Genomic DNA, 24,678 nt, shown 5'->3' with positions numbered 1-24,678 from the left:
AAGTGAAATTCCTACAAAAATCTTTTCATTACCATCTAGTTTTTTATGAGAATAAAGTTTCTCAGGACTGTGATTTAGTTTTTAAAATTTAGAATAGAAAATATGCTGAGCCTTATCTTTTCTATCAATGAGTAATATTCATCCATGGATACATGCAATAATTTTTAATTAACAATCTTTCACAAATATTATTAAGAAATAAATTTTCAATAAAATTTTACTTCTATATTTAATAGCTTATTTTGTAAAGTATTTAATGTTTATGTCATTCCAATAAATTGTGTATTACTAAAAACTATAATGATAACAATCCAGATTATATTGGTCCCATGAAATTTTTAAAAAGTAATTTTTATACCTATTTTGTTGTAGAAAAGTATGATAGGCTGATGAGTTTTTTAAAAAAAAATTTCAAGAATAACATATAACATTTAGGTATAATTTTGTAAGAAAATAGAATAAAAACATGAGATCAAGTGAAAAAGGAAATCCTATAAAATTTTAGACTATAATAGAAGAGTTTGTTTAGGTACTTTTGATATGGATGATGGTAAATATCAAATCATTTAATGTGCATACATTTTTATAAAGTGATAATACATTTTTATTTTAAAACTTATACTATTTACAACATCTATCCCTGAACTTTTATCCTCTGAAACTATATACAATTATGATTAAAGCAACTTAGAATCTACTTAAAAATATGTGAGAGCATACATAAAACTTGGTTTTAAAACTTTCATTTGGTGCTACTCAAGAATAAAAGCTTAAAGACCATTGTTCTACAGACCTTTTCCTTCCATGATATGACTTATTGCTAGTAAGAAAGACAGTACACCAGTTCATTCAAGAGCTTAAGCTCTGGAATAAAACACACTGGTGTTCCAGCCTTCTCTTATTTTTAATCTTAATCTTTTTAATCTTAGACAAGTTACTTAAGCTCTCTAAACAGCTTTATCCAAATCTGTATAATGGAGATTATGAAGATAAGCTGTAGAATCATTGTGAAGATTACATGGAATTAATCATGTTAAGCTTTTAGAAAAATTCCTGAACATAGTAAGTGCCATGTATATACAATCATAAAAGTTTTCATAGACAAGAGATTTCAGAGGGGAGATAAGTGTAAGTTCTTGGGCTGTGGTTCCAGAGGGAATGGGGCTTGGTACGGTTTCAGAGAATGAGTACATAAAGCTCAAAAGGAGGGGAAAAAAATCATCCACGGAGGCAGCAGAAATACTATGAGCCACAATGGTGGGAGAGCACAAAGCTTCAAATGCAAAAGTGAAGAGCTGCACTTTAAAAATGAAGTTGACAACAAAATAATCTTAATTGTATGAAATGAAGCTAGATTTCCTCTGCCCAAGCCCTAATGCCTGCATTGTTTCTATCCTACCTTTTTAAAAGAATTATAATCTTACAGTTTCTGTTTTCTTATATTTCTGAATTTTGAAATTCAGCATGTCCTTGGCCATAGTCCCTCAACTTGACTCCTACTTACAGTTTAACTCTGTTACTCCTACTTCTTTGTCTGGCTCTGAATCTGAGTTCTACTTATGTTTTCCCTGAATGAACTCTGAAATGATATCATACTCTACCTCTTCCCTGGGAGTATGTGGGAGAGAACACAAAATATCAAGAGGTCAGATGTTGAAGTCTAATTGATATGGGTTAAAATCCCAACTCAACCAGGACCTGTGTAGGCTTGGGAAACTCAGAACTTGTCTGAGCCTCAGTTTTCTCTTTTTTTCAATGGGGATAATTTCTAATCAACAGAGTTGCTATAAAGGCTGAAGGACTTATGTCACAAAAACAATAGCTCAATTAACATTCAGAAAATAGTAATTCTTATTATAATTACTATTCCTTTTGCAATGAATGGAGCCATTTAATGGAGTCCTGCTTAACTCTGAAACAAATATTTTGCAAAATAAAACACATTACCTGATGTCCTCTAGACAGTTGAAGATGAATTGTAATGTCAAAAGTCACAAATTTCATGTTTTCTCTGGAACCAGAAAAAAAAATGAAAAGTAACCACCAGAACTGGAAAGCAAGGGAACACATAAAGGCTGGAAAGATCTGTTTCTATGTGCTGTTACAGACTGAAGTGAGAGTGACTGTGTTGATTATTATAAAAAGGTTTTACCACTTTTCAGGATCTAAAGGAGGAATAATAGGCAGAAGCAACAGAATGGAACACAGACTGGCTCAGCCTATTCCATTGGTTAATCAGTCCGTTGTGACCAGATTGACACCATTCAACTCTACAAAGATTTATTAAATACTCACTGGGCATCTAGAATGTACAGAATCCCAATACAGAATGAATTTTATGGTTGATTTTATTACTTTGAATCAGGCTTTCAATTGTAGTTGTAAACCAAATGAGAAAATCATTTAGATTTTCAATCATTAAGACAAACTAATTTTTTTTTTCAATTTTCTTTTTGTCAACAGGATTTGCTAGTCCGCTTACTGGGATAGCAGATGCCTCACAAAGCAGTATGCACAATGCCTTGCACATCTACATGAATGGAACGATGTCCCAAGTACCGGGATCTGCCAACGATCCCGTTTTCCTTCTTCATCATGCATTTGTTGACAGGTTGGTTGGCACTTCTTCATAAATTATGTGCTTATTTGTTTTAAATGTAGTGGATGGTACGAAGATATACAAAAAGCCAACAGGCACATAAAGGTATGCACACCATCACTAGTCATTAGGGAAGCACAAATTAAAACCAAAATGAGATAGTACCTCATGCTTGTTAGAATGGACATCATCAAAAAAAACAAGAGATAAATGCTGTCCTGCATGTGCAGAAAAGGGAATCTTTGTGCGCTATTGGTGAAATTGTAAACTGGTATAGCCACTATGGAAAACAACATGGAGGATTCTCAAAAAATTAAAAATAAAACTGCCAAATGATCTGGCAATTCCAATTCTGGGAATATATCCAAAGGAAACAAAACTACTAACTTGTAAAGGACACCCCCATTTTCATAGCAGCATTATCTACAATAACCAAGATATGGGAACAACATAAGGGTCCATCAATGGATGAATGGCTGAAGAAGTTATCACCATCTCTACCTCACTCATGTTTCAGGAACATGGACATAATATCAAATAACTAAGTGACTATTAGCCTGGAAGTTTATTAGGCAGGTTTTTATTGCCTTCTTGGCAACTCTAATATTATAAGAATTAAATAATATCCCAAGTCAAGTTTTATTTAGAAATTAGTTTTTAAGAAAGTATATAAGCACCAAAATTATGATAACAATATAACATCAAAACCACCAAAACTATACATCAAGGAGGGAGGAAGATTGTGGGGGAAAACATCTTACCAGAACAGATAGACTGAACTCTGTTTACTGAGTCATTTTTATATCATATTGTCTTTGTGAATTTTTGGCATTTTTTTGATCTTTAGTGCCATCCCATGAACTTTAAAGAAGCTAGATTTCCTAGATACCTTGATGCCCCAGACAAGGAATATGCAAACTATGGCTTATAGGCCAAATCTGTCTCCTACCTTATTTGTAAATAAAGTTTTATTAGAACACAACCACAGTCATTCATCTACATATTGTCTATGGCTGCTTTCATGCTACAATGGCCAAGTTGAACCAAGACCATATAGTGCACAAAATAGAAAATATTTAGCTCCTGACCCTTTACAGAGAAAGTTTCCTGACCCCTGCCAAACAAGAGAATTCCATATTTATATGCCAGGTAAGAGAAAGAGGTTGATCTTTATCTAGCCCACCTATATCTATATTTATAGAAAACGCTATAATTTAATTCAATGTCTGGAGGCATTTTTTTAAACAGAGATAAAGCTATTATGAAGATATACAACTTCTAGAAGCCACTCTCCCACCTTTGAAAATTAAAATTTTCTCTTTCTTAGAATTCTCTGTTAATTCTATCTTACTATTAGATACCTGCATGATTATTAAAGTAACTCAAAAATAATAAGCAAATGTCAAAGTAGTTTCTCATTCAGCCCTTGTAGGCAAGCTGATGAAGATTCTGGGGATGGAGAGAGAGGAAAAAGCATCATTAGAAAGAAGGATAGAGACCTGCGGATTGCCACAAAGTACTGTGGCATCTGAGCTTTCCTCTCAAGTCTCTTCTTATAGAGATGCATTTCTTCAATCAGATGGTCTTTTTGCTGCTGTTCAGTTATTCACAAATATATTTATTGAGCACCTACTATGTGCTGAGTACATTTGCCTGAATATTCCACATTCATTGTTGCTTCTATGCATTGCACTTACCAGTCTCCAAATCTGGAACATATTTTCCTTGACTTATCTAATTTCTATACAATCTTCAAGACTAGTTTCAATTGTGAGCTCTTCCATGAAGAATGACCATGCCTATCTAAAATCATTTCTCTCATCTAAGGGTGTGTTGGAGCCAGCCCAAATTGACTAGCAAGATTGAATTATGTACATATTTTCCCAACTTTGCATTCAGTGACCTCAGGCTGTAGCTTGAAACCAGTATTGGTAGGAGTGTTTACATCAGGAAACTGGCAAGTGCTACAAATCAGGGCTTTCACTCTGAGAGAGCTGGTTGTTAAAATAATGGCCGGCATACCGCTGCTCCCATCTGTTAACTCATATCACTTTCTCTCTCTACTTCTTATTTTGGACACATCATTTATATCGTTCTTATTGATTATGTGCTTTCCTTACTGATTATTTGTGCTTTGTCTCTATGAGTAATCTCTGAGCTACTTAATGGTGGGACCCACGCCTTGAATTCTATTTGCTTTTCTCACAATGTTTTCTTTAGCTTGTAATTAGTAGATGTGTAATACATTTCTATCAAATGAATAATGATTGAAAGCAACCTTAGCAAGTTACATTTATCATAGCTACAAAGGAAACTGCAGAGAAATCATTTTAACTAAAAAAAACTTTTTGCAAGTTTTGTAAAACACAAATCATTCAATGCTATAAACATGTTTTAAGATTTAGCATGTTTTAGATTTAGCAAGGTCTAGACCATTAGACCTTGTTTAGGCACTGATTAAACAGAATAATGAGACAAGATCACTGGCTTGAAAAAGCTTAGTCTAGTGGGAAATACAAACAAGTAAACAACTATAGTACATTATAATTCACACATAGTCATAGGAGACATTCTTGGAAAGCTACATAAAAAGGATGATATATGAACTGAGCCCTGAAGAGCAGCAGGCCTACAAGACAAGAATGGATAATCAAGGATTGAGAACATAACTCTTACCTCATTGAAACCAAGCACAAGCTCAAAGTATGAACTGAAGAAGAAAATGAAGCTTAGGGTCCAAAATAAGGAAATTTGCCTCAGTGGCCAGTTAGCTCACCACCAAAATGTGCCATTGTTGGGCAAATAAAGACATAAAGTAATTACAGTTATCTCTACCACTTTTAAGGAAAAATAAGGAAAAATCAGAGAATGGATCTAATACAATGATTTTAAAATATAATATGTATTTAGTTTTTACTATGTACTAGGCACTGTTATAAACTCTTTACAAGTTTTATTTTATTTAATCCACACCAACAAGTCTGTAATGTTCTAGATTAAAAAAGAGAGATGGAGAAGTTCAGTAACTGTCCCAAGATTACACAGCTAGTAAAGGGTGGAGTTGAGAGTTAAACAATGCAGTCTTACTACAGAGCCATGTTCTTAACCACTGTGGAGAATTCCTTGGAAAATCCAAAGACAAGTTTTCCTTCTGACTGCTCTTAGACTGAGGATAAATCATTTTCATTAAAAATTCATTCATTCATCAAACACTTTAAGTTTCTTCTATATTCTAGATCCCATGCCAGGTACCATGCCTTTCTAATTTATTGGTATGAATGACCTCCAGAGGCTTATAGTCCTTCAAAAAGGATAGAAAAGGAAAAAAAAAAAAAAACCAACATAGCAATGTAGCACTGTCTATAACAGAAGTATAAGAGGTATGTGAATCCAGAGAAGGAAGAGCTCAAATTATATAAGAATGGCCCAAACTGGAAGCACCTGACAACATCAAATGCTGGTGAAGATGTGGAGCTACAAGAACTCTCATTCATTACTGGTGGAAATGCAAACTGGTGCAACCAACTTGGAAGACAGTTTGGCAGCTTCTTATAAAACTAAACATATTCTTACCATACGATCCAGTAATCACGCTCCTTGGTATTTACACAAAGGAGTTGAAAACCTTCGTCCACACAAAACCCTGCACATGGATGTATATAACAACTTTATAATTTCCAAAACTTGGAGGCAAGCAAAACGTCCTTCAGTATGTAAGTGGATAAATAAATGGTGGTACATCCAAACAATGGGATATTATTTAGTACTAAAAAGAAATGAGCTATCAAGCCATGAAAAAACATGGAAAAAAACTTAAATATATATTACTAAGTAAGAGAAGCCAATCTGAAAACGTTATATATTACATGGTTCCAACTATATAACATTCTGGTAAAAGCAAAACTGTGGACTTTATAAAATGATCAGTTGTCATGGTTGAGGGCATGAGGAATGAATAGGCAGAACACAAAGAATTTTTAGGGCAGTGAAAAAACTGTATGATAGCATAATGATGGATATGTCATTATACATTTGTCCAAACGCATAGAATGTATAACACCAGTAGTGAACCCTAAGGTAACCTATGGATTTTAGGTGACTGTGATATGACATTGTAGGTTCATCAGTTATAACAAATGCACCATTCTGCTGGGGGATGATGATAAGGGGGAGGTTATGCATGTGGGGGGGGAGGGGATATTAGGAAATCTCTGTATCTTCCTTTAATTTTGTTGTAAGCCTAAAACATCTCTTTTAAAAAAGTCTTAAAAAGAAAGATAAGTATGGTTGTGACCTACTTAACATTTTTAAATAACTGAAATTATGACTGGTGACACTATACTGTTGTTGCCTAATATCAGATAGTGTACCATCAGGACTCTGATAAGTAGAAATGTGATATGGACAGTGAGGGAATTGATGAATCTCTAAGAACTTGTCATAAAGCATACAATTTAGAAAAAAATTAATGACATTTACTTATACAAATTTAACCTAGGGAAGGCTGAGTAGCTCTTCTTATTTGAGTATTCTTCCCATGTTACTCATCAATAGTAACTAATAAATGAACCTAAGTATTTCTAGCATCTCTCTCTTTGTAAGGTGAAATAACAAACGTTTGTAATTTTCCAGAAATCACAAAGGTAATTTAAAAGATATTCCACAAGATTTATGTCACTTTTTTATATTTAGGATCTGATTTGGGCAAGGCAAAATCAAAGAAGTTGTCAGAGGAAACTTGGACACGATTAAGTAGGATTATGAGTGCCTGAGAAATAATATTTCATTATATTTTTAATGAAAGTGTCAATAAAACATTATAAAGTTAAAAGAAAAGAAGGTAACACGATTGTAAAGAACCTTAGTTCTTTTATAAGTGAGGAACAAGAAACCTTTGCTCTTTTTTTCTTTCTTAAACAGTCAAGAGTATAATACAGGCAATAAAAAGCTCAGGAAATTATTCTAGTTAGACAGAAAATATCTGCTATCTAAAAAGTAAAAAAAAAAAATCCTTTATATTGTAGGCAAGGGCCATAAGCAATATATCAGTCAGTAAGTCAGTAAGTAAATAAATAAATTAAAAAGTCAGTAAGTAAGTAAGCCAAGTCAGTAAGGCCAACAAAATTGAGAATATTTTAAGGTTTTTAACACATTTTATAACTTATTTTTCAAACTTAGGTATTATAAACCAGGTCAAATAAAATTCACTTTCCAAATTTCATCCTTCATTGGCTCCTTCATATCCTGGAACATACTGGCACTTTAAGACAGATTTTAGGGGCTCCACCAGATGAGCACTAATTTCATTATAACATTAAGGTGTTATTAACATGCAGTGTTAATAAAGATAGTCATTGTTTATCTTTAAATGAGTCAATAAATATTTTTTTAAAAAGAATTCCATTGTATGAATGCACCATTCTTTAGTAATCACTTAGTCACTAATTAACAGGCATTTTGATTGTTTCTTTTTTTTCTATCTTTTCTTTTTTAAACTATATATATGTGTGTATGTTTGTGTGTGTTTATATTATGTGTATATATATATATATATATATATATATATATAACTGTGAACATTTGTGAGTATAGCTAAAGAATATATTTTTCACATTGGAATTGAAAGGTGAGAGGTTAAATACATTTAAAATTTGTTGATATTTCCAAACTGCCTTCCAAAAATTATTGTGTTTGCTACATTTCCAGAAATAGAGAATGAAAGTGTGTTGTCACCCTGTATCCTCATTTGCACTAGATGTCATCAAATTTATTAATCTTTTTAACTCTGAAAAGTAGAAAAATATTTATTTGTATTTTTGTTTCCTAGGCATGTTATAGATTAATTATACTTTTTTCTAAAATGTCTATTTACATTCTTTGCTATTTTATATTAGGTTAATTGGTCTTTTTATTATTTAATTATATAGGCTCCTCATAAATTTTTAGTTGACCTTTTTTGTCATAAACACTACAAATATTTTTTGCAGTTTTAATCATCATTTAAATACTATGGTATGTTTCTTGGTATACAGAAATTAATATATGATCTTTTATATTCAATCTCCATTCACAACTTCAGAGTCTTTAACTCTTTGTTCCTCAGTATTCTCATCTGTAAAAAGAGTGGATTGATCTAAAGCTCCGTGGTTCCTTCTGGAGTTTACAATCCTCTTGATAATGTGTTTTTGAAGAAATGACAGTAGAATGCATTAGCAGAATTACAGGGCTTTAGCAGGTTTCTTAGTGACAGCTTAATCATGCTTTTAGTTATGATTAATAGGTAACTGACATATAGATAAATCCAATTCATAGTATAAATTATTTTTCTCTGCTATTCAGATTAAGGTCTGACAGGACTCTAAGCTTTTCTCAGATTTGTAAAAAAAAGTTTCTGGCAAGAAGAGAGGATTGAAGAGTGGGCACCCTAAAAGAATGAATATGTTGGAATGTTTATTCTTTTTCTCCAAGAAGATCAGATTTGAGGCATGCTAAAGACAGAGACATTTGAAACTTTAAACCAACCTAACACTACAACACCCATCAAGCAAAGCTGATGTTTTAGCCATGGAATCAGGAACTTTTATGCTTATAAATTCCTTAGGAAGGAAGATGAGCATTGGTGCTGGATGGTACCCTATGGATAAATGTCAGAGCCACAGAAAGAGGGCTTTAGGAATACCTCCTTTTCCTTAATACTTCATTGCTCAAGGAGGGCTCACGTGGACAAAAGCAAGCACATCTCTGCATGCATGCATTCATTCAGCTGTTAATTCGACAAACATTAAGTCCCCTCTATGCTTTGTGTGCTATATTAGGCCATGGGGATTCAGCAGTCACTAATACTATTCCTCCCCACCTAATGCTTCCTGGTCCAGATATGTAAAAAACTAAGTAACATAAAACAAAACGTAACTTCTGCAATAGTAGTGGTTTAATAGGCCAGAGTATGCGGGAGTGAAGAAAAGAGCATCAAGGAAGTAGGGACCATAAGAATGGTCCTCCTCATACCCTGGATCTGTAGCACCTAGCAGCCTGCCTGGTACAGAGTGGATATTCAATGAATAGCTGTTAGATTCCAGTGTTCGGAATTCTCTTATGACCGGTGGCTTTATGAAGAATGAGTAGGATATTGACTTGTGAAGTTTGGTAGTAACAACATTCAATTCATGTGGAACAAAACAAGAAAACCTCAGAAGTGTGAGGTTAATAGAAACTTCAGGAAATAGGCCATAATTAAAACCCAACTAAAATACTGAAAGCACAGCTAATGTTTGAGTGCTTACTGTGCACCAAAAGCTAGGGGCATCAACGGACTGACCCACTTAATAGTTAACGACAACCCTACCAGTTAAGTGGCATTATCATCCCCATCTGAGGGACAAATAGACTAAAGCACAGAGAGGTTAAATAACCCGTCAGGATATGAACCCATGTTTTTAACCTGTACTATATGCTGCTTCTTAAAGTGTTTGGAGAGCAGAAGAAATGCATGTCTATAGAGAGAGAATATACTCTTACCCCAACACAAGAGCAAGAGCTAACAGGGTAGGTGGTTATTTTGAACACTAGTCACCAGCATGGTTACTGCAGCAGGAGGCCAGTTGACCAAGCAGAACAGGTTGGTGAAAAATTTAGCAAGCTCGAATTGAGTGGGGTATGTGGAGGGGAGAGGAGGAGTGCCGGGGGTAAAGCAGGGACTAGGCAGTGAGGGGTGGGGAATGTGAAGGGGAACAAAAACTGGGCCAATATCTGGAGTAAGTGTTACAGTTTAGAGTGCCCAGAAGCTTAAGCCTGCAGTTTTAACTGAGTTTTAAATTTTTATTGAAATATAGTGGATTTACAGTACTGTGTTAGTTTCAGGTGTACAGCAAACAGGTGTAGTTCCCTGTGCTCTACAGTAGGTCATTGTTTATCTATTTTATATAGTGTGTGTGTGTGTGTGTGTGTGTGTGTGTATATATATATATACACAGAAGTTTGCAACCGCATTAGTTCTTGCCCAAAACAGAACAACTAACTGATCCTTAACTTTGCAAAGGTTTTCAATGTCGTTTCCAAATTCTTCAAACATCCTTTGGACATATCCTGTGGCATATCATTATGTAATATATTTTGATGCTAGGTTTCTATGCATTCCATGCATCTAAAATGTCATTTGCATGAATATACATACATTATATATATATATATAATTTGTATATATGTCACATCTTCTTTATCCATTCATGTTAAACCCTCCTCTGATGTGGGCTGGGCTCCCCTTGGCTGAGCAGGCACTGACTCAGGAACTAAGTGAGGCTGAGGTAGAGAAGGCAGGAAGGGACACCTCTAGAAGCTCATAGTCTAGTTCCTAGATTCCAAGTGTGGATAAGAAGTCCTCTGGTGGAAGAACCATGAGACCTGGGGGCAGAATGCCTGTGCGCACGTCCTGGCTCTGTTCTGAGACACTTATCTGACCCTGGGAAGGTTGCTGTATTCCTCCCAGCTTCAGTTTCCAAACTGACAAAATGGTGGTAATATTACTACTCTTCTCATAGGAATGTGACTTTACAGTTTATAACTCATAATATGACAACTGCTCCTTGTAAAGAGAGCAGAGTATAAGGGACTTTTATAAAGCATATGCGATACTTTTGTTCTGTACTCACTATTTGCAAGTGCCGTCCAGGATCAACAACGCTTCCTTGGTTCTCCTGTAACCTGTCTCTTGAGTGCATGGGAATCCCAACTAGGTATAAACCTGAAGCAAAACATTCCACGGATGGCAGGTCTGCCTCACTCCTCAGCTACAGATTAATTACATCTTTTGGAGTGACTTCTTGGCTGTCATTGCTCATGAGGCTTCCTTTCCATTCTATTCCCCAAGCCTCCCCTGGGCCATCCCGCTAAGAAGGCTGCCCCGACCCACATACCTGCAAACTAAATGCCTTGCTAACTAGGCAGCTCAGAAATAGTCCAGGCAGAAGGCAGCTCCCTGGAGCTTCAGGAATGAATAGCAGATTGCCTGCCTGCTGGTGATAGCAAGGCCGAAGCTTGCTCAGAAAGACAGAAGTCCCAGGGTTAGGGAAGGAGGTGAACTCAGAAACCAGAGAAATGTGTTAAAGTCTGCTCTGGGAATCGGACGGGGTGGCAGAGGAGGACCCCTGTGTTTCCTGGTTTCTTTTCATACTGTTGGATTCTGAGCAGCTTTAAAAATGCTCCCTAGACTTAACTCCCTAGAACTAGTAGCAGTTATACCATTATAGTTGTACTTATCCATATATCCACAGCTGATTTTTTTGTTGTCATCAGTGGATTTAGCTCTGATGCCAGTCTGCTTTGGCTAGATGTATTTGTAGGTTTGACTGTCTCTCTCACTCAATCTTGAGCTCCTTTAAGGTCGTGTTTGTGTATTGATCATCTGTAGCACCTAAACACAGATCCGAGCACCTAACAAAGACCCTGGCACATAGGAGACATCATTAAACACTTATTAGACTAAAGTGTTGCTGCACTTGATTAATTGATGAAGAGGCCGTGTACTATAACTAATAACCTAAAGAATAGCCCTCCTACAGTGTGGGGAATCTCCCAACTTTTTGCGGGATTCATATGTCTTAGTATGAGGGAAATTAAATTGCTTAAATTAAAATCTTGATAACTTAAAAATCCCAAATGAAAGAGGATAAGGAAACATGAGTCGTCATGATTTTTGCTGAAATTTTAAATCTGAAAGAAAATTTTAAGATCATAATCTAACCCCTCATTTAACAAATAAGGAAATTGAGACCCAGAAAGGGTGACCTACCCAAGGACACAGTTGTCTGCAAAGTAGAGAGAAGAGTGTTTCAAGACCTTGTGGGGCAGCTGGGAGCTTTCAGAGATAGAATGGAATATTTAACGTGACAGAGGATATTTAACTAAGGAAGGCAGAAGCAGTGTGACTATAGGAAGGTCCTTACCACCATCATTTAGAGATCCAGAGTTCAGATCTGCTGAAATAGCACCAAATATCAGATTCAAGGGATGAACAGGATTTTAAAATTAATCAAAAGGCCAGAAATCGGGAGACTAGGAGGCAGTAAATCATGTGATTAAGATCACAGATTTTAGCATCAGACATGCTTCATTTTGAATCTCAAGGCTGCCGCATCTAGCTAAATGATCTCTGGCAAGCTGCTTTGTCTCCCCTAAGCCTTCCTTTTCTCAGCCATAAAATTCTGCTAATACTAGTACCTACCTGAAGTTGTAGCTTTAATAATTAATATGATATTTTTATAAATATGTATTAAAGTTCTTAGCACACAGTCACACAACAGAAAATGTCCTTGCCATTAAGATACTTACTTTCGGGGCTTCCCTGGTGGCGCAGTGGTTGAGAGTCCGCCTGCCGATGCAGGGGACATGGGTTCGTGCCCCGGTCCAGGAGGATCCCACATGTGGCGGAGTGGCTGGGCCCGTGAGCCATGGCCCCTGAGCCTGCGCATCCAGAGCCTGTGCTCCGCAACGGGAGAGGCCACAACAGTGAGAGGCCCACGTACCGCAAAAACAAAAAACAAACAAAAAAAAACTTACTTTCTAATTTTCTCACATTTCTGGAAGCTAGAAGTTTGAGATCACGATATCGACAGAATTAGCTTCTCTCTCCTTGGCTTGCATACGGCTGTCTTCTCCCAGTATTTTCACGTGGTCTTCCCTCTGTACATGTCCGTGACCTAATTCCCTCTTTTTATAAAGACACCAGTTAGACTGGATAAAGGACCACTCTCATGACCTCATTTTAGCTTAATTACTTCTTCAAAGACCCTATCTCCAAATAGTTACATTCTAAGGTCTTGTGGACTAGAACTTCAGCATATGAATTTGGGGTGGGAAGAGGATAATTCAACTCATAACAAGTCGTGAGGATGAAAGTCAAACTGTAGTAGAATGAAAACAGAATAGGAATTGAAAATGTCAAATTAGACCAAAGTTTTAAAAATGTGATCATAAACTAAAATAGACAAACTAAAATAGAAAGGACAGCAAATTGTTTGAGGAGAAGAATTAAGAAAAAGCTTTTTGGAGAGGCTTTTTTTCCCCTTTCACAATAAGAGATACATGCCTGAATTTATAATTTAAGGGAATTATTGCTAAGGAAATGAGAAAAAAAAGCATTAAAAGTGAAGAACATTGAAATGCTCTAAAAAGTAAACTAAGAAAAAAGATATATGGTTTCAATTCTACAAGATCATTATCTAGGGGAAATTATCCCATATTTTCCCCAGAGGAAAAATTAAAGAATGATAACTGATGTACAAAATATCCATAGGAAATGCTATATTCAGAACCTCATTTGTCAAAACATTCATAAAATGTCTTTTTATCATATGACTTTGTTTTATTAAGGTAATTTACATAATATGAGGGTTTCTGGAAATATCAAAACAAAATTTCTGCATATAGGATTGGCAAAGCAGAGAACCGAGAAAACCAAGGATGTACAATACAAATGCTATTTCCATCCTGGAGTCAAAAAGGCCCAAGGTAGCTATTGTCAAGTACCAAATGTCACAATAATCTAGAAATAACAATGGGGATGCGAATCTGTTAGAATCTCAGGAAAGACACATTACTATATTCACGATGTCAGAGGGCTGTAATGAAAAGAGTTTTCTGTAACAGTGTCCTTATACAAAGCAAACTATCAGGAGAAAGATAAATATTTACCAAAAGAAAAACAGTTTTTAAAGAAAAGTTCTTTTCCCTCAAAAAAAGGAGCAGAAGCAGCAGAGCCCCTTTAATTTCAGGGATAAAAAAGATAGCAGAACAAGCTTCCAGATTCATATTGTGGGGCTGTGCTAGTGTCAGTACAGCATGGAGTTTTGTGGCAGAATTCTTCTCTCTCTCCCAGAGGCAGCTAATTTTTGCCTAGCAACAAGGCAGTGATGAGGTGGGGCGGTGGAGGTGAAGTGTTCCTCCGGGCAATCAGAGGCTCCTAACCTACTCCCCTGTTTTAGGAACGTACAGTCTGCCTACCATTCATTCCCACAGTGGGAATTATTCCCAATATCTAGCCTTGAGAGAGTGAGGTGCTACTGAGACCATCTGGACAGCATATGTGACTGAATCCAGTTACACTACTATATATAAAATAGATAACTACTAAGGACCTACTGTATAGCACAGGGAACTCTGCTCAGTACACTGCAATAGCCTATATGGGAAAGGAATCTAAAAAAAAGTGGATGTATGTATATGAATAACTGATTCACTTTGCTCTACACCTGAAAGTAACACAACATTGTAAATCAACTGTACTCCAATAAAAGTATTGGGTTGGCCCAAAAGTTCGTTCAGTTTTTTCCATAAGATAGCTCTAGAAGCGCTTAGCTGTCTTTAATGTCATTCGAACCAATTTTATTAGATTGTATTGTGACAGCTGACATATAAGCATGCATTTTACAAAATACTTATCAAAATTGGTGAATTTTTATGTAGCTATTTTAATACTGAAGATGGAAGATAAAAAGCAATATTTTTGGCATATTACACTTTATTGTTTCAAGAAAGGTAGAAATGCAACAGAAACGGAAGAAAAGATTTGTACAGTGTATGGAGAAGGTGCTGTGACTGATCGAATGTATCAGAAGTGGTTTGAGAAGTTTCGTGCTGGAGATTTCTGGCTGGACGATGCTCCACAGTCGGGGAGACCAGTTGAAGTTGATAGCGATCAAATTGAGACATTAATTGAGAACAATCAACATTATACCACGCTGGAGGTAGCCGACATACTCAAAATATCCAAACCAAGCACTGAAAATCATTTGCACCGGTTTGGTTATGTTCATTGCTTTGATGTTTGGGTTCCACATAAGTTAAGAGAGAGAAAAACCTTCTTGACCGTATTTCCGAATGCAATTCTCTACTTAAACATTAAAAAAAGTTCCGTTTTTAAAACAAATTGTGACAGATGATGCAAAGTGGATACTGTACAATCATGTGGAACAGAAGAGATTGTGGGGCAAGCGAAATGAACCACAACCAACCACACCAGAGGCCTCTCTTCATCCAAAGAAGGTGATGTTGTGTATATGGTGGGATTGGAAGGGAGTCCTCTATTATGAGTTCCTTCCGGAAAACCAAAGAATTAATTCCAACAAGTACTGCTCCCAGTTAGACCAACTGAAAGTAGCACTCGATGAAAAGCGTGCAGAATTAGTCAATAGAAAACACACAACCTTCCATCAGGATAATGCAAGACCGCATGTTTGATGACCAGGCAAAAACTGTTACAGCTTGGCTGGGAAGTTCTGATTCATCCACCATATTCACCAGACATTGAACCTTTGGATTTCCATTTACAAAATTCTCTTAATGGAAAAGACTTCAACTCCCTGGAAGACTGTAAAAGGCACCTGGAACAGTTCTTTGCTCAAAAAGACAAAAAGTTTTGGGAAGAAGGAATTATGAAGTTGCCTGAAAAATGGCAGAAAGTAGTGGGGAAAAAATGGTGAATACGTTGTTCAATAAAGATCTTGGTGAAAATGAAAAATGTGTCTTATTTTTACTTAAAAACAGAAGGAACTTTTTGTCCAGCCGAGTAATAAAAAAAATTTTTTAAAGCCTCTCTATAAACTTTTAAGATTCTGGTGGGCAGATGCAGAGATCTACTCATCTTGCAGCCACCCAAGACAAGCCTCCAATGTAAGTTCCCTTGCTTATTAAACTTGCCACTTACCAATCAGAAGTGGTCTGCCTCTTTCTTCTGTCTCTCCCCCTGCTCTCTACTAAGGGGGCTGGTTTTAGATTACAGCTGGGAAGTTCCCATGGTGGTTTGTGAACCAACATTTTCCATTTCCTAGTAGCTGACATCTTTTCTTCATGTGAAAGAAAGATCTGCACCTGCGGTCTGAGCAGGTTTTCTGCCGTCTCTCACCAGCAACCAATTAACACCCTATGCTCAGGAGAACAAGGGGCCTCTCCAGGTACACCTCCTTCACCTTCAGACTGAGGCGAGCCTCCCAGTCTTTCCATGGGTGTCCAGTAGAGGTCTGGGGAAAAGAGCTGGGAAGTGGTTGTGTGTTCCTCTGTGTCTTGGATTCTCAGGAATCCTAAACTGTTCCATAACCCACATGTAGCTTAATCAGTTAGTTACAATTTCAGTGGTTTCCTTCTTACCCAGTTTTATGGCTTTTACCCTTTCCTCTCATACTTTGCCAAAGTTGAAACAGTTCACATATCCTGTCCCTCCTCAACATGTTTTGTCACCCATTGGAATCAGTTTGCCTGTTTTCATTGTGACTCTAGCTCTTGGATGAGGCAAAAATATCTTTTTTTAAAATTATGACTTTTTCTTATTGTTAAATTAGGAATGACATTCTCTTGCAACATTTTTACCTCTTAAGCAGAAATAGAACTGATTGCTGACAAGTATTAATTTTCTCCTCTCTTCCCAGTCACAAAGTGAAAACAATACTAGTATCAGTGTTAAGTGTCAAGATGGAAGTAATCAAGCAAAAACCTTGGGGCAAAGAATAGGGAGTGAGGAATGGATGCTGAGAGAGCAGCGAATAATAGCTAAGACATAAAAGTTTGTTCAGATGCTGAGTCAGAATTGATGTCAGAGGAACTGCTGAAGCGGTGTGCTGTAAACCTAGGAATCAAAGTTAATGAGTTAAGTATCAGAGCTCAGAAATAAAGAAAGAGAAAAAGGCTCAAGTACTGCTGTGGTCCCATTTTCCATCCAGAATAATTCTCGTGGAGCGTTGTTATTACTGTGGGATTGACGTGGGAGAGCTGTGCTTCCCTCCTCAGTCTGTCTCGTGGGCACATGGAGAATCAGAACAAAGATGAAAAATGGAAATATCATTGAATAGTGAGATTGAATTTGTATTCTGATCCTTAGTATCATGCAACTGCCACATGGGGCTCCAATTTTATATTCATAGGTTGTTATATCATCATAGTTTAATATGAGTAAGAAAGCTAATGATCTAGTCTGCATAGGTGGCTATTAAGCACTCGAAATTTCGCTTGTGCAACTCAGGTTGTAATTTTTAATTTAAATTTTAAAATGGATGTGTGCGTTGGTTACTGAAAAACTTGTATGTCTGGAACAATTTGAGTATGTGAATATATGTTTTCATCTGTAAAATATATGATATCTTCATACATCTCAAGTGTTTCTGGTACTGTCCTATGTCTTATGCCCTGAAAGTATACTCTATAATAACTGACTGGATTTTTCTTAACTTTGTATGAAAAAAAAATTAACCTATAACCAAGTAGCCAAGAAGAACTTTACCTCCTGTAGTTTATTACCAAAAAATGATAGGGACTTGTGTGTGTGTATGTGTGTTTCATATCAGCTATCAAGATTCAGTGACAGAAATTGGAAACAATGCCAGTTATCTTAACAGAAGTAATTTAATGCAAACAATAGGTTAAATAGATTAGAGAATTAAAAAGTGAAAAAATAAACTGAAAGAATATATATAGGGATGGAACTGGAGGAAGCCGTACCCCCTCCAAGGCTGGGGAGAGATAAGGAATGGTTAGAGATGAGTGGCATTTGGAGGGCCTTCACAGAAGCAGGTTCAGACTTCTGATGGGGAGATAATGTTCAGTTAGTATAGTACCTCGTGGTATTTTGACATTGGAAGAGGAGCCTCATAGAGCAGGAATTCAAACCTCTGAGTGGGGGGCTCTAGTCCTGATAACTTCAAATATTCAGCAGCATTTTACAGAACTGGGTGTCAGACAGACTTCCGTGGGGGGCGGTTATAGCCCAACTATGTTGAAACTTCTTAGAGGGAATGATGATGATTCTGGGAGTTTAGATACAAAAAGCTGGAGGCTGAACTCTACTGCCCTTCTGAAGGTAAGGAGAAGTTGCTGAAATAAACAAGAGGGAGCAAGTCCCTTTTTCTTCTTCCAGTCTACTGCTAGTGTCTGTCAGAGATCCAGCTAGCAAAGGAGATGCACAGCTTACAGAGTCTCAGCCTGAGTATCACAAAGTGGAGTAAGACGTCTTTGGGACTGAGAAACACCAACTCATAACTAGCAGAGTCCACCCATTGGCTATTTAGCATCAAACTTTTACTCCTAGAGGATCTGAATTTTAAGTTATTTTTCTTTTCTTTGGTTGCTAAGGTCTTCCATTAAATTTTACTATTGAATACAGAAACACTAAAAAGTCTCCAGAGAATTCGCTGGATTTCTTGCATAATATTTCTTGCACTACAGTGTGGCAGAAACCCAAATACACCTTGATAATCAGGGTCATTCAGCACTGAATCATTAACCAAGAGAGTATCCCTCTTTCATATATATATGCTCAGTGGCATGAAGCATCTAAAATATTCTTCAATTAAATTTCCAATCCAATGCAATATTTCTGTGTACCCATGTGGAAGCAGTCCTTCTACTTTGGAAGTTAATACCTAAAAACCAGACAATTTCAAAACTATGGTGGCAGGAAAAAAACTTTGTAAGTGGGTTATAAGATGTTATTGTGAAAAGAACCATTCCCATTTCCACCGTATTTCTAGCACCTGTAGAGAATGTACACGGGAGAAATATTTGTCAGTATTTCAAAGTATATACTGTCTTTGTAAGGCAAGACCTCAACTCCTTAGGATATTTTCTCCTAATTAGTACCCTAACTGAATCTTCAGTGGTCAATTCATTATTTTATTAGGCTAGTTGCTTTTAGGTAGGAGTGCATGGTAAAACTAGTGAATTCCACAGGAAATAGCTGTGTTGCACTGCCTTTGCTGTGAGATGAGTTCTGTAGTCAGAAGCAATGTTGAGTGGAGAATGTGGCAATAAAGAAACATTTCATGAGTCCATGCGTGGTGGTACTGGCAGAAGAAGCACACAGAAAGCAAATCCATATGCAGATTTTCATCTATTCTGATTAAAGCAATTGTGCCATGCTTTATGATGATAGGAGTCCAATATAACCGATGTACCAGGTGAGTGAATTATCCTCTTCTTCAAACGGATGTTACTTTATCAGAACCTCATAACTGCATAGCTGATCTCTGGTATTAGCAGATTTGGCACTCAGTGGTGGTAGCTAGGTCAGCCTTAGGAGAAGGGAAGCTATACTGTTGAACCCATGCCAGGCCTCCATCTCTGTCACTATGGCTACTTTGTAGATGGATTTATTGAGCAAACATTGTTGCAACTTGGGAAAGAGGCTGAATGACATCAGTAGAATGTATCGATTTGTCCACCTTATTACTGATAATGGTAGGCTGTATTTGGGTCTGTAAGGCAATAGCTTAATAACAATCACAGGTTCTAAATAGAAAATTCCATTATTCTATAGCATAATATAAATTCCCTCAGAGACTCCTCCCTTGAGAATTATTTCTATGGAGAAAGGCAAGAAAAATATTTCTCAAAGTGTCTTGCACTCCCTCTTAGACTGACAGACCCCAGAGATTTTGGTATGTCATGATGAATCATGATGCTCCTTCTTATTTGCCTACAGGCCTCTAAATGCAGAGAAGGGCAGTATACAACCTTTGAGGACAGAGTGAAAAGTAGATACCTTAACTCAAGGCACTGAGAGTTGAAGGCAAAGTATACGCACCTGCCTCTCAATTATGGCGAATCAAGATATCCCTAAGTGGAATAATCACAAATGTGCCCTACTCCAGGGGACCTTTGTGTAAACTGTTATCTCTTCCTTGAAATTCTCTACCAGCTTCTCTCTCTGTCTTCATTCACCACCTGGACTTCTAGCAACCGTTTGAGCTCTAACTCAAACATTGTTCTTCTCTTTTTCCTTCCCTACAGTTATAGCTGATCACATCCTCTTTTTTTTTTTTTTTTTTTTACTATCTTTTACTTATCTCTATCCTAGTGTGCATTAAAATTGCATATTCATGTATCTGTCCTCCTTTCCAGACTGTGGTGCTTTTAAGTGAAGGGACAATATTTTTTGAGGACTTTATGTGCAAGAATCACAGTAGCCACTCAGACGTATTTGCTGAATTTTCAGTGGGGACTTTGAGTTTGGGGATTAATAAACACTGACCCTTAATTTCAGAAGGAGACTGTGTCGATTATAAGGCTCCTATTCTATGCAGGGGATGGCCAGATACCATACTGTTAGCTACAGTTGAAAGGGACAGTCTGTTTGGAAATGAAAATTGCTTACAAACAGGTTTAATTTGGGGCAAGACACCCAACTGTCAAGAGAAGTTTTATTTTGATACGTAAAGACTCAATTCTAGAAGAATTTCACAAGTTAATAAGATACTAGCCAGATCAAGGAAACATGGCAGTAAAGAAGAAGCACAGTTACTGAAATGGATATAAATGGTCAGAGTCAGTCCATGATAGGACTTAAGGACTACTGTGGTGATCTACCAGTTCTTCCTACTGAGATCAGTTCTTCCTCAAAACTGGGACAACCCTGAACCCAGGGTGGAAATTACACAAGATGTGGGTGAAAGGGGCTTGTTGAGTCTCTACTTAAAAACACTCTGTCTTTCTTAAATCCATCCAATATCCACCCACTTATGTTTTGCTCTTGTTTATTTATTGATTGATTTATTCAGTATCCCAATCATAATTTCATGAGATTCCCCCCCCAATATAGTCTGTGATGCACATCATCAAAGGTGTTAAAGGAGGTGACACTTAAGTCCTCATTTTTTTCTAGTCTAATATCTAAATTTAAAATCTCCATTTTTCACACTAAAAATGTAACACCTCCACCTTATTTTTCTGTTTTTCCTTTTTACACATTTTCTTTGGCCAGATGTTGACATATAGGTGATGGAAAGTTTTCCTTATTTTCTTCTTTAAATAAAACAGGTTACTATATCCATCAGACTTTTAGCAAATAAATTAATTTTCTTTTTATTCTTGCTTGATTTGATCCAGACAGCTAATATGAAAGCAAAATTTTTCCTCTTTATTGACTTCAAGATATAAGGTGTCATAATTCCTCAAGTTATAAATAATAAAATAAACAAAGACAAAAAGACCCAACATTTTTCATCTGTGTTCAGGTAGAGTCCATCCAAGGAGAGATTTTTAATTTTTCACCACAGCCATCAATCTGCACCCAATTGTCACAATGCCACACCCTCAAAATGAATTAAAAGTTGAAGTTGAAAAGTGATAGAGACACAATATATACAGATGTTAGTTTGGGACATAACATAAAAATAAATACTGTGGAAACAATTAGAGCAATGTCTTGGGATTTTGTTTTCACCAAAACACAATTACACATTTTTAATGTTTTGAGAACCATGAATGGCTTATTTTTTAAATATCAATTAGCCAATAATTTTTCCAGCCCTGCTCAGCTTGAGATACTTAATACATTCTGCTCAGTGTCTATTTCATTCATTTCTTAAATCAGACCTTACAGAATAGGTAATCTACTATGAAAGTGGTTCTCAATCCTTGCTGCATAAATCCATGGGATGCTTTTTAAAAATACCTAGGTGCAGGCCCCAGACACAGAACTTCTTATTTAATAAATATGGAGGCTTGGGTATCAGCATTTTAATGGGTTGAGAACCACTATGTTCATGCCCATAATGAGTGGGTTAGAATTAGCAACATTTACATAACCCCAGACATGCCAAAAGTGAATTTTAAGAACAGATATCCACCAACATACAGTATTCTATTAACCTCTTCTCTATACAGCTGGACTTCTTTCTTTCAAGCTTAGCACGCTTCATATTGAGAATCAAATTCTTCCCTGTTGTGAAGGATATTTGGCCAGTACACTAGTATCTTGCCTAACTCTTCCTAGCCTCTTTTCCCAAGAAGGTTGACACTATTTAAAACCTCTATCACTGATAAAGAAATGTCAAGCAGACAAACTACCTAAAACTATAAACTTTAGCACCCATCTGTCCATGACCCACAGATCTCACACTAAATTTGGTCCTTCTGAAAAAAGAAAAAAATGTAAATAGCACCAAATATGACTTTACTGGAGTATCTAATGCAGCTAGGTTTGGGAACAAATGTCATTCATATGAAGAGCTGGAGGAAATAGGACCAAGGTCTAAGACCTGTGAATTTGGGTAAGTCAAAGTCAAACCAGAGTCCATCACATACATTTGAATGCTCATGTTTAGATCCCTGGATTCACAGTTCAGGGGTTTACTTACCTAAATCCAGGGCAATGTCCAAGCTTGCTTTACTTGTGACTCAACATTCTTTTCTTCCAAGCTGAAATTCTATCAATTTTCCCAACATATCTGCTGATCTAACCTCAGTGAGTAATGATAGAACATTTGGAACTTCTTAAAATATATTCTGCTATTGTTATACTGAATTTATTCCACTATTATTAGAAATTACTATTATTATTTAATCCTGTTATTCTCTTTGGTTAGGAGATCATGGGTGAATTCCATTAATTGATTTTGGGATGTTAAACCAACATTGAATTCCTAGGATAAATTCCACTTGGTTACTGTGTATAATTCTTTTTATATGTTTCTGGATTTGGTTTGGTAGTATTTTGATGAGTATTTTTAAATTATATTCATAATGAATGAAAAGAGAAAAAGAAAGTGTATCCCATACACAAGGGAGAAGAAACAATCAATGGAAACTGTGACTAAGGAAACCTAGACATTAGACTTTCCAGACAAATACTTTAATAAACTATTTTAAATATGTGCAGTGAGCTAAAGGAGACCATATGTAAAGAATTAAAGGAAAGTATGTGAATGGTACCTTACCAAAGAGAGAATATTAATAAAGAGATAGAAATTTATTAAAAGGAAATTTTGAAGTTGAAAAGTGATAGAGACACAATATATACAGATGTTAGTTTGGGACATAACAGCATAAAGATGAGGAAGTGCTCCATAGGAGAAAATATTTTGCATAATATTTCAATTAAGTTGGTACTAATTTGAAGTAGATTGTCATGTCAATTGTCATCCCCAGGACAATCACTGAGAAAATAATTCAAGATAATATAGTAAAATAAATAACAAGGGATTAAAAGGGTAACTGGAAAATATGTATTTAACTCGAGACATTAATAATGGAAGAATTAAAGAATAAAAAAAGACATGAGACATCTTATAGAAAATAAGTAGCACAGTAATTACATTAAATATAAATGGATTAAATTGTCTAATATAAAGGCATAAATTGACTAAATGGTTAAAATAACAAAATGCCCCCAAAATATGTTCTCTTCAAGAGACTCACTTTAGATGCAGACACAAATAGGTTGAAAATAGGAAGAAAAAGAAATATTTCATGTGAACAGTGCTTAAAAGAGATATAAAAAAGCTAGGTTAATATCAGACAAAATTGACTTTAAAAATTGTTACCAGATACAAAAGAAGACATACAGATGGTCCCCAACTTATGATGCTTTGACTAATGATTTTTTCAACTTTACAATGGTGCAAAAGCCATACACATTCAGTAGAAACTGTACTTTGAATTATAAATTTTGATCCTTTCCCAGGTTAGTGACATGTAGTTATACTCTCCTGATGCTCTGCAGTGGCAGTGAACCACAGCTCCCACACAGCCACACAATCACAAGGGTAAACAACTGATACACTTACAACCATTCTGTACCCACAAAACCATTCTGTTTTTCACTTTCAGCACAGTATTCAATAAATTACATAAATATTCAACACTTTATCATAAAATAGACTTTGTGATTTTGCACAGCTAGAAGCTAATGTGAGTGTTCTGGGCATGTTTAAGTTAGGTTAGGTTAAGCTATGATAGTCGACAATTTAAATGTATTAAATGCATTTTCAACTTATGATGTTTCAACTTACAATGGATTTATCAGGACATAACCCCATGTTAGTTGAGGAAGATCTATAATTTAATGATAAAAGGATTAATCAATCAAGAATATACATAAACATATATACAACTACCAACAGAGTAACAAATACATGAAGCAAAAACTGACAGAATTGAAGGTAGAAATACACAATTTAACTATAATGCAGACTTTCAGTACTTATTCATCATTGAAAAATAATGGATAGAATAAGTAGACCAAACATTAGCAAGGAAAAAAATATTTCATCAATACTATATACCAGTAAGAGCTGATAAACATATATAGATCATTCCAC

General features: G+C 36.0%; 1 protein-coding gene across 1 annotated transcript in view; it reads left to right on the top strand.

The window, feature by feature from the left end:
- Nucleotides 1-24,678, top strand: part of TYR (tyrosinase) — a 109,030-nt gene that overhangs the window by 55,469 nt on the left and 28,883 nt on the right. Inside the window, exon 3 of the mRNA XM_065882798.1 lies at nucleotides 2,464-2,611. Within this exon, the coding sequence (XP_065738870.1) occupies nucleotides 2,464-2,611 (148 nt within the window). The remainder of the gene's footprint in view (nucleotides 1-2,463; nucleotides 2,612-24,678) is intronic.

This window comes from Phocoena phocoena, chromosome 8, assembly GCF_963924675.1.
Source record: "Phocoena phocoena chromosome 8, mPhoPho1.1, whole genome shotgun sequence".
NCBI classification, from domain to species: domain Eukaryota; kingdom Metazoa; phylum Chordata; class Mammalia; order Artiodactyla; family Phocoenidae; genus Phocoena; species Phocoena phocoena.
This window is presented reverse-complemented; position numbering and strand designations above follow the sequence as displayed.